The sequence below is a fragment of the Megalops cyprinoides genome, chromosome 5 (genome assembly GCF_013368585.1).
Source record: "Megalops cyprinoides isolate fMegCyp1 chromosome 5, fMegCyp1.pri, whole genome shotgun sequence".
NCBI classification, from domain to species: domain Eukaryota; kingdom Metazoa; phylum Chordata; class Actinopteri; order Elopiformes; family Megalopidae; genus Megalops; species Megalops cyprinoides.
Genome location: NC_050587.1, coordinates 25,700,001 through 25,713,161, shown reverse-complemented (window position 1 = coordinate 25,713,161; position 13,161 = coordinate 25,700,001). Strand labels below are relative to the sequence as shown.

General features: G+C 42.1%; 1 protein-coding gene across 1 annotated transcript in view; it reads left to right on the top strand.

Annotated features, from left to right (window-relative positions):
• Positions 1–10,878: 10,878 nt before the first annotated feature.
• LOC118778018 (calcium-binding protein 1-like) overlaps positions 10,879–13,161 on the top strand; it is a 23,659-nt gene continuing 21,376 nt past the window's right edge. The window contains exon 1 of the mRNA XM_036529323.1: positions 10,879–11,840. Coding sequence (XP_036385216.1) covers positions 11,163–11,840 — 678 coding nt within the window. The 5' untranslated portion in view covers positions 10,879–11,162. The remainder of the gene's footprint in view (positions 11,841–13,161) is intronic.

The window sequence follows — 13,161 nt, the reverse complement described above, 5'->3', positions numbered from 1 at the left end:
TATTAACCAGCTCTCTGTTGAGTTTTCTAAAATAGCCAGGAGGACGGACTCTTCAGAGAGGCAATTATTACATCAGTTCAATTTACACACTCACAACACAATGTCTCGTATCAGACACTAGAGGGAGCAAGTGCTTTGTTTTGCAGAGGGTAGTCGAGAACCTGACAGTTTTTATTTTCTGGTTGCTTCATGGCTGGAGCTGTGTAAATATGATTTCTGCTTATCAGTTTCTCCCTCCCTCACCAACAAGTACTCAGGCAGCTCATCTTCCTGCTGCCAAAACAAGAGCATATTTATCAGTATTCATCCTGCCTTATCGGATAAGAAGCCTGGGCCATTGCTGGATTGGAAGATCTATGACATCCCTGCCTCTGACACTACTGGATGGGAGGCCCTCACTCATAGCCGGCCACAGCCCACCAACACCCACATCTCCAGCAGTCTAACAGTCTTTGGTCTCAGCAGTGAGTAGATGGATTTTACACTACCCTTCATGTATTTCTTTTCTACTCTTATCCTTTTCCAGTATTTTCACTCCAAGAGTTTTTCACTCATCTTTTTGTGGAGTGAGGGAATAATTTTCCAGTTTTTCCCTGGTTGACCAGGGTGTCGTGGCTAACCCTGGCTATTCAGTTCCCTCTGGGAAAGATACTCTGTCCTGTACTTACACACATAATTGCCATATACTGGTTGCCACTTTCACAAATGAGTTCTCGCTAAGCAAGTGCAATGATCATGTACACACCATGACAACCTCTTATTCCTTCTGCAATATCCATTTTTTCATATATTATTTTAAAATGAATTCATGTCTTGTGTGTGTGTGTGTGAGTGTGTGTGTGTGTGTGTGTGTATGTGTGTGTGTGTGTGTGTGTGTGTGTGTGTGTGTGTGTGTGTGAGAGAGAGAGAGAGAGAGAGAGAGAGAGAGAGAGAGTCTACATTGTGGCATAGTTATATCAGGTATTAAAGTTACTTCAGTGGTAGTGCTGTGTGTGTGTGTGTGTGTGTGTGTGTGTGTGTGTGTGTGTGTATATATATGTATGTGTGTGCGTGCATGTGCATGTGTGTGTGTTATAGTAATGTCAGGTATTAAGTGATGTAAGCACTGTGTTTAAACCCACTCTCTCATTTGCTGTGATGTTTTAATGATAAAGAGCTCTTCACCAAGAGCAAATTACCTCCCTGTGTAATCTGACTCCAGTCGCTTTAGCAGATAAGTGTCACTAGTGTCTAGTGACAAGTATCACACAGCGAAACTCCCTCTCTCTCACACACTCACAGTACACGTATGCACACATGACACAGACACATGCACACACAAACTACACATGCACAGAGACATGTAAGATCAGCTATTACTAGTTTCTCCCTGTCTCTGGAGGGAGGGATTACATGTCCTTGCCCCCTTTCTCCCAGGAACACACTGTACACATATAAACTGCAAGGTACATACAGCAATTAACACACAGGGTCTCGTTATCTCTGTCATCCATATGGAGTCCAGCTTTGATGTGCTTGAGGATTTGCTTCAAGGAAAAACAGTGCAGAAATGGTTTGTCCATATGGAATATGCATACAATGTAAACAAGGTTTCTTAAATTTAAGCAATATGTCAGAATCAAGCAGAAACAAATCCACACAGTTCAGGATTTCATCTCGCAATCCACCCCAAAACCATAGTGTGAAAACTTTTGGGGTTGTGTAATTGGGGTGTTTGGGGCAGCTGATTCCTAAAGGCTGTTTCTGAGGCCACAGGCATAGTGGTTGATGACATAAGATGGTTTTTTTTTTTGTTTTTGCTTTTCAACGGAAGGGTCAGGTTGGACCATGTCAGCAAGGGCTTTGAAGGTTTTTTTTAATTCATTTCACTCCATCTGTTATGCATTGCTGTGAGTGGTGGTAAACCCTGTTACCCACAATGCCATGGGTGGATGCTTGGGGAAGACAGTACATTTCTCTAGTATGTTTCTGCATGGACTTTCTCTTCACGTCTGGATGAGACCTTTCCTTGTCTCACTCCTCATACATGTGCTGAGGATCCCAGTTCATTGGCAAAAGGCAAGGAAGTCTGTGAAAACTAGAACCCAAAGAAAAAAAACAGACCACATGAGCCAACTTTCAGGATCTCCTGCAACACACCAGGCACCCTTTCAAATGAATTATACACTTTGCATTTACTATTTTCAGCCTTTTCATGTGTGAGGTGTGTCCCCAGAAGGTATAGAAGTATAGTATAGTATAGTATAGTATAGTATAGTATAGTATAGTATAGTATAGTATAGTATAGTATAGTATAGAAGGTAATAGAAGGTACTACTATTGTCAGGGTAGGAAGCTCTTTCAGTAAGGGCTTCATTTCTAAGAAGAAACAAGAACTCATGATGTACGTCCTGTAATTATATACGTCCACATATTGCTACACTTTTTATCTGGGCAGCACTTTTTACATTTTTCCACTGTGTATGGTATGTACTGACCACACACGTTTCCACCTCTATATGCATGTGTGTGCATGTGCCTACGGTGGTGTGTGTGTGTAACTGTTTCTTATTGAGCCGTGGGACAGATTAACATCTGAAAAAACAATGTGAAATTCTAAACTGAAAGAGAGTTAGAGGAGCTGCTCCCAGGGGAGGAGAAATGGGAAAAAAAAGTCTGCTGTTGAGGTTTTCTCTCGTAAATACACTCACACTCTGAAGTCCAAGGCCACAGTGCACAGAGTGGTTCATTTCCCACACTCCTCCTCCTGCTTCCTCTTTGTTGTTTTGTGTTGAGGTCTCTCTGTTCTCGGTAGCAGGAAGCATCTTGCCCCGTTAAAGAGCAGCAGACCCTCTGCAGACGAATGGATGAATGCAGCCTAGGGTTGGCAGGAAAGGATGAATGTGTCAGAGACAGGGAGAGAGAAAGGGAGAGGGGGAGAGAGTGAAAGAGAGCAAATGAATGACAGAGACAGAGGTTTTTGCATGTCTATAAATAGTAACAATTATTCTAGTCCTCTTGCGTCATTTCAACTCTCTCTCTCTCTCTCTTTCTCTCTCTCTCATCATCTATCTTTCCCTCAATGTTTTTACTTTTAATTAATTTTCTCTATTACTCCTTCACTCTTTTTCTATACCTTTCACCTTCTCTGATTCTCCATTATTTGTCACTCAGTCTGTATTTTAATATCTCTGTCTGATCCTCACACCCTGAGGGGTTTTTGTTTGTTTGTTTCATGGAGTTTTTTCTCCTTTGTCATCTTTGAAATGACTGTGTGTAACCACACGTGTGTACAAACTATGAACAACACACATGAAGGCAGATACACATGCAGATGCACACATACACACACATGCGCACACACGCACCTGCGTACACACACACACACACGCACACACACACAAAATACTTTATGCATCAAAAGCTCAAGATTTATTCATACAAAAGCTGAAATCCGGAGAAATGCTTATCTACATAAAGAATCCCCCTCCAAAAGATTTCAGATTGAAATAGACACTAATCCAAGGGAAAACTAAGCATGCTTGAATCAGCAATCAAAAATGATCAAAACCTACTGGACAACCCAATTACTCCAAAAGACTGAATGAAAAAACCCCAAAAAAACAAGCCTAGAGAAGCATTTGGCTCTGGCAGCTTCCAAACAGAATTGATTAAACCCAGCAACTCTGAACTGCAGAAGACCTTATTTAAATTATTCATCTTGGCAGGCTTCCTCCATGACATCTGGAACCAAGGGCTTATATCCCTAATTTACAAAAGAGGAGACCAATTCACCCCCAATAACCACCATGGCATCTGTACGAACAGTAATCTCATGAGGGTGTTTCTTCAGTATCCTAAACATAAGTGTACAGTCCTATACAGTGTCTTCATTGAAAGTCTAATATAAAAAATGCCATACTTCTGACCATATCTTCACTTTGCACACATTGATAAATGTTCTACAAATGAACTACATCAACATTAAGAAAGCATTCGATTCAATGTGACACACTGCATATTTAACAGATTTTTTGTGTGTTAGGACAAATTACATATGTAATATGTATACAAAACAATTGCACAACAATAACTGAAGGAAAATAACACAATGAGCCACATCAGATGGAGTAGGGCTGCAGTTTGTGTCCATCATTGTTCAATATGTTGAGTTTATCAGCATTTCTAGAACTATCTTCAGCTTCTGGCCTCACTCTAATCAACACAGTACATAAAGTTATTTAGGTACTGTATTACCCAAGGAACAGGGAATACAGCAGAACCTTCAACTACTGGAGCCAATACTGTGAGAACTGGTCCCTTTTTTAGTACATTTGAAAAAATTATGAGATAATTCATTTCAAAACATCCAAATCTTAGGAAAGCATGTTTTGTTTTAGCTTAAGCATCCTCACCTTAGAACATATTCTCAGTTAACATTACCTCAAACAATCAATCAGTGTGGCAGGCAGCTTTCATATGTCAGTGGACACTTTAAAAAGCCCACAGAGCCTTTTGACCAGAAACTTACTATGAACATTCCCATTATAATTTGGTCAAATGTTTTTTGTTGTTTTTTTTTAACCTGGTCATCCAATCTATTGCTTCATGCTTCATCAAAGTGAAATACGGGTTCAGAGATACTCCATCAATGCAAACAGGGTTGAAATCCGTAACATATTCGTGATTGCAATGCAAGTCCAAAATGGATAGAGATATTACATATAATCAGCCATTCATTGACTTGAACCAATAGTCTTATTTTCTGCAAAGTGCAAGACCTTTTCATTAGTTCATTCAAGTCAGTGTTTGAGAGCACAGGGTAACTCCACTCACCAAGCAATCTCAGTCTCCCATTCAAATCCAGACAATTCCACTTAGATTTATAGAGCATCTAAGAAATAGTTCAAAGGCACTTAGCAATATGGGGCCAAGATCTAGTTCAGCCCAAAAAAGTGCCAGCAAATTCTAATCCTCATCACAGAAATACAGATTAACACCACCCAACACTGCCATATAACTTTCAGTTACAGTCAACCAAACTGTAATATAAAAATCTGTAACATTGAAAGATAGGAAGCAACTCCTCTAACCCTAAATAACAAAGCAAAATGTAAACAAAGTGAATTGATAGAAAGTAAGTGTGTGTGTGTGTGTGTGTGTGTGTGTGTGTGTGTGTGTGTGTGTGTGTGTGTGTGAGTGAGTATGAGAGAAAGAGAGAGAGAGAGAGAGAGAGAGATTGGGGGAGGTGGGAAAGCACAATGAAAAAATAAAGGAATGCATAAAGTAGAAGGGAAGGAGAGAGTGCTGAATGGCAAGAAGAGGAATATATTAAGCTCATAATATACGGTACTTTGTTCTGCACAAAACTTCCTCTTACTGTTTCCTGGCATTAGCAAAGTGCTAATAAATAAATAAAAGGAGGTTGTGGAAGAGAGCTGGATCACATAAGAGAGTTTATTCACCTGCCACACATCTTTTGTGTGTATTATGCTGCAGCAGCTTAATTATTAACCTGCTAATTAATCTTTCATGGGAACCAAACAGCGCCAGGAGAAGAGGGTTAATAGGGGTGAGAGATGTGATCAGAGATGGGAAACTTTCAGCCCTCCAGTCTGAAAACAAAACTGACCCCCATGCTAGATCACCCTTGACACAGGTTCCCCCCACTGGTCCCTAAGTCGTTCTTACCATGTATCTAAAGTGTGAATAATCAGATTCATTCCTCGTCTGTATGCAATTCATGTTGTGTACCTTTCTGAAGGGTACAAGAGCAATGTGCCATACAAGCTCATGGTTACAGGCCAAATCCCCCCACCTGCCTGCTGCCCCACATACACAGTGCTATGTGCACATGTCTCATTTTACAGAGGAAGAGAGAGGTGGCTTGTATGTTAGACCAAGGTGTTAGTCAGAGGTGACAAGTAAGGGGGGAAGGTCAAAAAAGAGGGACATTTCTGTGGGGGTTGAGGTCACTTGTGTGCCATTTTAAGATGTTTATTATGCAAAAATGTATTTTTGTGTTGTTTTTTATTTCTGAAAAAAATATATATAGGCCAGATTGTACCCTGAAGCCCAGGGAGTAATGGGGGTAGAAAAAGAGCAAGAGAGAGAGGGAGAAAGGGAAAGAGAGAAAGGAGGTTAAAAATTCTCCTGAGAGAAAGACAAGCATCCCCCTAGCATTCCAGAACACTACAGCCTGACCTAGCCTTTGAGACACTAAGTGACCAGAGATGTTTTAAAAATAATTAGCCCATAAATTTGTTTTCACTTTACATCTCATTTTCTTCATTATGAATTTTATCCTTTCTATGTCAGGTTTGTAACTGTAATAATAAAAGTATTTGTATCATTTGCATATGGGAAGACTTTGATTATTTATTCACATATTACGGAAACACAAAAATACTTTGTTTGTCATTTTACTATTTCAGTGTTTCATCTCTGTATATCTTGATTGGTTTTAACATAATTATTCATTTTTTGTACTGTGTCCTGTGCTTTGCTGAATTGGCATTTAACTGACAGAGAGAGAAGTAGGGACAGGCCAGAGCTACATGAACTGCTGTGACTGTAATGTGTAACTGTAATCCATGTTGAGATTATATTAAATCCATTATTCCAATTTGCTCTTCTACCTTCTGTGATCTGCTAAACAAGAATCCATCCTTGTTGAATATCTACTCTCATAGTTACAGTTGACTTTGGTTGCCACATGGTGACCTAGAGAGAATTTTCTTTGTTTTTCAGGAGGGTGTTTTGCCAAGACCTATCTGTCTGGTAAAGTAAATGGTGGTCTGGATTGAATACAAATTTATTGATTAGATTGATTGATTGATCTGATGCCCCTCTTGTCTGACATGCACATCCAGACTGGAATTAAGGGGGGGGGGGTCAAATTAAGAAATGTGGGTTTGCTGAACTAAATGTAATGTTCCTATACATTATAAACTTTAACAAGAGCAGAAAAGTTTCTTTATACATGCACACACCCAGACATACCCACACAGGCATGTACATACACATACACAGACACACACACACAAACACATATATATAGCTTTTTACAGATGCCAACATATCTTTTCAATGGCAAAGTGTGTGAGAGGGGGCAGGAAGAAGAAGAGTAAGAGAACTTGACTGATAGAAAAAGTCAAGAGGGAAAGAGACAAAAAGAGAGTAAGCCAAAGACACGGGGCGAAAAGAAAGGGCAAGGAGAAAAAAGATTTACACTGTAAAAAGAGGGGGATGGGACAGAGAGATGGAGCAATAGATGTTCACCTCTCCCTGGAGCAGCGGCTGCAGAGTCGCAGATGTTAAGTCACTGGACCCCTGGGAGAAGGGGGGGGAGAAAAAGTGGGGGGATAGGGAGAGTAAGGGACAGACCCATTCTGGTCACTGCCTCACGTTCTCAACAGTGTGAGGAGACAGGCTCAGTGCATTTTTATACTGAAAATTACGTATTAATATAATTTATTTCACACTGTTTGCTCTGTATCCCATGACATCTGCTCTGGGACTACTGAGCATCATGGGTAAACAGACGTGACCTGGAAAGTGTTCTACTCACCTCAAGCCTTTCAATAAATATATTTCTTCAGATTTTTTTTATTTGGACTTTTTTAATGTAATCCTTTAACTAAGCCCAGGACCATTGAGGTTCTTCTCTAGTAGCAGTGCTTGGTTGTGTCCATTTCTTTTAGTATTGCAGGGCAGCTAACTGACTTCCACTCTGTGGAACCTCCTGGCTCCAAAGTGAGATGCATGTTCATCACTGGAGTCATTGGTCTGTTTTTCAAGATACTTTCAAGACACTTTTCACCTGGTTCTTGGGTCACTGAATCTGTAAAAACATGTCAGTAACAGGTTCAGGATACTAATCAATTAAAGATAAGTTCTCTGCCTCTTTTATTTGCAGCTTCCCAACTGCTGCTATGACACCTGAACTGCAGGTAAGACAACCTGTGCGGTTTAAATTCCCCTTCATTGCATATTGCCTTTGGGTGCTGAAAGAAAGAAAGAACAAATCAAAATATGTGACCCACTTTACATTACGTGGGTCTGTTACCTGTGTATTTACACCTACATAGGTACTGCTGTGTAGCTACACAGTAACCACTACGTATCTACACATTGTGGTTGTTACAATCCTCAACTGGATTCAGCTGTTGTAAGTATTATCTAATTATGCATATGTAGACATTAGTAACATGAAGGTATTCAGCCCTCGTAATAAACCGCTTTGCAACTTTTTTTGTCAAATGAAATTTTCCAATTTGTAAGAACGAGGCTCACAAAAATGTAATGAGCTGTTGTTCTAACATGTATTTGAATGTTTGCTTGAGTTTGTGGGAAAAATAAATTATTAAATGCTTTGAATGCAATGACTTTTTAATGCAGTTTTATTTTTTGCCACACAAGGGAACAGATTTTCGTTTTGCATAGCTGTTTTTTTTAGAAACGTGCCAAGAGTTTTAAAATGGTTTGTAATGACAAAAAAACAAGACTGTAATAGAAAATTGTGGCAAGGAGACATGGGAGTAGAGATGAGTTATATAATCTTAACTGTGGGCCTGACAGCATCTGGTGCAGGTTTACCCCAGAGAGGGAAAAGGGAGAGAGAGGGACCAGGGGGGGGTCAGCGCAGAAGTGGGAGGGTGAGGAAAGAGAGGCAATTCATTGCGTGCAAACATTATTATTAATGTTGTTAGTCATAATGGTCATTTGGATTGCACACTGTTCAATGAATTTCTCTATTGTTTGAACACTCTCCCCTCCAGCGTTATAAACTACGTCATCATTTTCTACAAAGCTCACAAATGCTATTTCCTCTTGTAAGTATCATCCCTGCAGCTGCTTCTCTAGCCTTCCCTATAGTTACAGTGCATTTCTGGCATAATCGTTCTATTTTCTCATTTCCATGACCTAGCCTTAACGCAGACAAATGTAAATATAGGCAAGGTGATGGGCAGTGGACCTCTGACCCTACAGGAAGTGAAGGTGATTAAAAACATAAATGACCATATTATTTTGAACAGCTCCAGGTTTACACAACACACTTGAATGTGGCCAGTGAGAACATGCCATTTCTCTCTTGTGATCTTTCATGACCAGCTTTTACCACATTGTGCTGATTGTGGTCTTGCCAAGGGCACAGAGACCAGAGAATAGACAGTAGGGCTCTGCCCAGATGTATAAATAGGGTTACTATGATGGTTCTTCAAAGGAAAAATTCAGATGTTGGAAAGTGTCCAATGGGTGCCTTGGTGCAAATTCAGATGTATAACACGTCAGCAGTTATATTAGTTTTCAACTGAATTTACAAATGTAATGCATAAATCCACGGCAGGCAGTGTAGCATAGTAATAAGGAGCAGGACTTGTAACCAAAAGGGTGCGGGTTTGGTTCCCGGCTAGGGCACTGCCGTTGTACTACTGGGCAAGACACATAACCCGGAATTGCCTCAGTAAATATCCAGCTGTATAAATGGGTAACATGTAAAAAATTGTAACCTGTGTAAGTCACACTGGATAAGAGCATCTGCTAAATGCCAATATTGTAATGTCATGTAAAACCCTAAACTTGTGTAATAGCTGCTTGTGATCATTTGTGTAACTCCCACAACAGAAACAGTTCCTATGCACACCCAGAAAGATTTGACAGGCAGCAAAATTCAACCCTGTGGTCAGATCTGCCCTCGCAAAATAGACAGAGACCATTATAACTCAAAGCAGCTTGGAGCTCAAAGCCCATGGCCTTGGTCTGCTGAGTCCCCCCTCTCACTATGAATCCACAGCCCTGCTTGAACCCCATCCCGGGATTTTTTATTTGTGTATTTATTTTTTAAAAGGTTAGGATTAGTATCAACGGAGAGAGTGGGGGAGTAATTTGAAATGAATTTTAGATCTTTTGTCATGAAATAACACAATGCTTCCCTGCAAAATACTGCAGACTGTGTTAATATTTGTTGAACACTGTGTACATTTAATGTTGCATGAGGATTGCTGCTGTTTTCTTGTTCTGTATTCTGTGAATGACGCAAGATTAAATTCCCTTATGAATGAGGAATTTGCAGGACTTTTAATCATCGGGTGGGGCGAATGAAGCGCTCCCCTCTACATTCATGCTCCTGCTTCTTTGGAAATGCTCATGAACATGGACAGCGCTTTACACCAGGGCTAACGCACTCCGTAGCCACTGTATTAATACCGACCAACGACAGCATCTCTGTGAAGCTATTCTACTGCACGTATTCACTACAATCCTGAGACAGAGTAGGAGACATCAAATATCAAGGCAGACCCTTTTGTTCTTTGTTTTCGTTTCAGCAGTTCATGCCTAATTAAAGCGTTATTAGATTTCTCGACTTTGCCAATGACAGTCACATAACAGAAATTAAAAGGCAAGAATGAGCTCCATAGCCTGTGGTTCGACTTGAAGAAAATACACTTGCTCTTATTAAACCTGTCAGGTGCGAGGCCAGTAATTTATGCGAAATCATTCCACAAGATTAGGAAACAATGCATGCAAGATGTAAAAAACAAATCCTGTGAACCTCCAAGTCAATTACCGGCTCTCAGTCACTCCTCTAAAACTTAACCGATGGCCTGGCATAAAACGTGACGCTGAGTCTCACGAGGCAGCGGCAATGAGGTTCATTCAGTTTGGAACTGGAACGGCTGATTAATTTCCATTATAAACGGCTTTTTAAACGGGTCATCAGGATCCGCTGTCAGGCGGGACCGGACGAAGAAGCGAGCAGCACCAAGGACAGCGCCGCACATACCAACGGACTCCAGGCAGCTGTCGAAATTCTGTCATGTGCGTGTGCGTTGCGATACAAGTGGGTTTCCGTCTCTCTGCCTCACACCCACATGAGAATACACGAGGACTGAGGCTGTCGGAGTAATGCAAAGCGCTGTGCTGTGCGTTAAGGTGGCTATAGGAACTTTATGTTTTTTTTTCTTTGAGAGTATATGTGCAGAGAGCGTGTGGGTGGGTGTTGTTAATCTGTTACTGTAACCGACGCGCCAAGCATAGGATCCAATAGGCACCTCTGTGGCAGTGTAGATACGCTCGCGGCATACTGAACACCTGCACATGGACAATAGTGAACACGACTCCCAGTTTATCTGTGGCAACTGCGCTCATCCTTACAACTGAGAACCGAGAGGACGGCAGTAATGAGCTCCTCACTTCCAAAGAGCGAATCTGCGACCTCTCTGCTTAAATCTTCGGCGGCGAGCCGTAGGTCTGCACACCACCCAGAAAACGCTGCAAGCAGCCGCCGCAGCCACCCCCACCCAGCCGCTCACAGAGGGGGCAGCAGCGCCGAGGATACTTGCTGGCCGGATGAGTGTGAGGCTAGCGCCCGGAGACCCCTGTGTCACCCCAGACACACTAGCAGCAGGAACGGGGGTGACAGACGAGGGAGCAAGGGCCAGTCGCACCGGGCACACGCCCCCCTTCCCCACGGATATAGCCAGGAAGAATTATTAGAGCGACAAGGGGTCGGCCGGGATGAAGGAACGCGCAATAAACCGTCTAGACATCCACACCCGCACCACAAATCCACAAGACGTGATCTGCCTCCCGTCCAGCACAGCAACCCCCGTCCTGCGCGGGTGCCCTCTCCGACACCCTCATTCTCCAAGCCCAACGACGAAGCAGCGCTCTTCTTTGAATCCAAGGACCGGACAAGGACCGGCTCGTCCCTCAGTCTGGTCTCCGATCCCCCTGCATCATCTTCGCCGCTACCCGCCACCTCCAGCCGCTCGTCCGCCGGCTATGGGAGATCCAAAAGGGCTTCCGCAGAGTTCGATTCCAGCCTTCACCCCATCGTGAAGTCAGTCTTTGGGCAGGTAAAGTTGGCTGTGCGGGTGTAATTAAAACAGCACATTCGGACCAGAGGCCATAGGGTAAGAGATACTGACTTCTGATATGTGGGCTCTACAAGTGGCCGCGCACTGGATTATAAGATTACAGAGGGAGCATGCCCCGCAACTTCAGGTTGATAGCATCGTTAAGCAGTGTCAAATAGTAGGCTGTGGCAATTGATACGCGCATACCTGCTGCGGTTTGGGAGTGGATTTTGTAGAGGCTGCAGTTCTTGTCCATAAATGTTTCCATCCTCGCGCCCACCTATATATTTATAGCGTCCATCCGTTTTGTAATCGCTGATATCAGCACTTAAACGCAAGGAATGTGCACGTAGGTGGACTGTATATCAGATTGCTACAGGGAAAAGTATTCTTTGTGGTCTTGTTTTTGTTAAATTTTAGATGAACGTGGGGAGACTTTATAGTAAACCAACAATGTTGTGTATTTGCAGAAAAATTTACCCTTACCCTTTTCCACAAAAAATGCCTACTTCCCTTCTGTTTTATTATATTGGACAAAATGTCAAAACTAAACGGGTTTATAAATGCTAGAAGTGTTACGTTATACCGCCAATCTTAATATTCATCGGATAAAGTTATACACAAGTCTCAAAATCAGAAACATTTGTATCACCTCCAAGACCGTTACGAGCACGCTCCATCTATTGCTCAAAATTGATAACCTACTTAATGCGCTTTTTCAAAGTCATGGGCGTGGGATGGGTATGGTGGTGGCATGACTTATATTTCTTTCTGTGTCAGTCAATTATGTGATATTTGGCTCATAGTTGGGCTGAATTATTGACAGGGCAGAAATAAATGATGCAAAGCGCCTTCTAACCTCTGTCCAGTGTCGGGTTTGTTTGGGGTTCACGGGTGAAAAACGGAGAGAGACAAGATCTCGGGCACAAGGATATTGGACACCCGTGTATTAAAAATGAATACCTGTGTATTTTGGAGCCATCACGCAGATGCCGCTGCCTCTGTTTGAACGAAGTGGAGTCAGACGGGAAATGCAGTCTCTCGGGGGATGTATAGTGCTCGGTAATACGAATAAGGACATTGTCTTTCTGTCCTTCATCCAGACAATCCCCTCGGCGGATCATATTTTCATGTCTTGTGCCAAACGCTAACCGTAGCTATCCGCACATCGATGAACGCCCTGAATCAAAAGCATCTATTATGAATGATGGTCTATGAGTGAGCGCTACTCTGGTGACAGCACAAACCCACTCCACTTTTGCTGAATCGCTTTCAGGTACTGTGTATGGGGTCGCTTTGTCATTATAAAATCACCGTTATT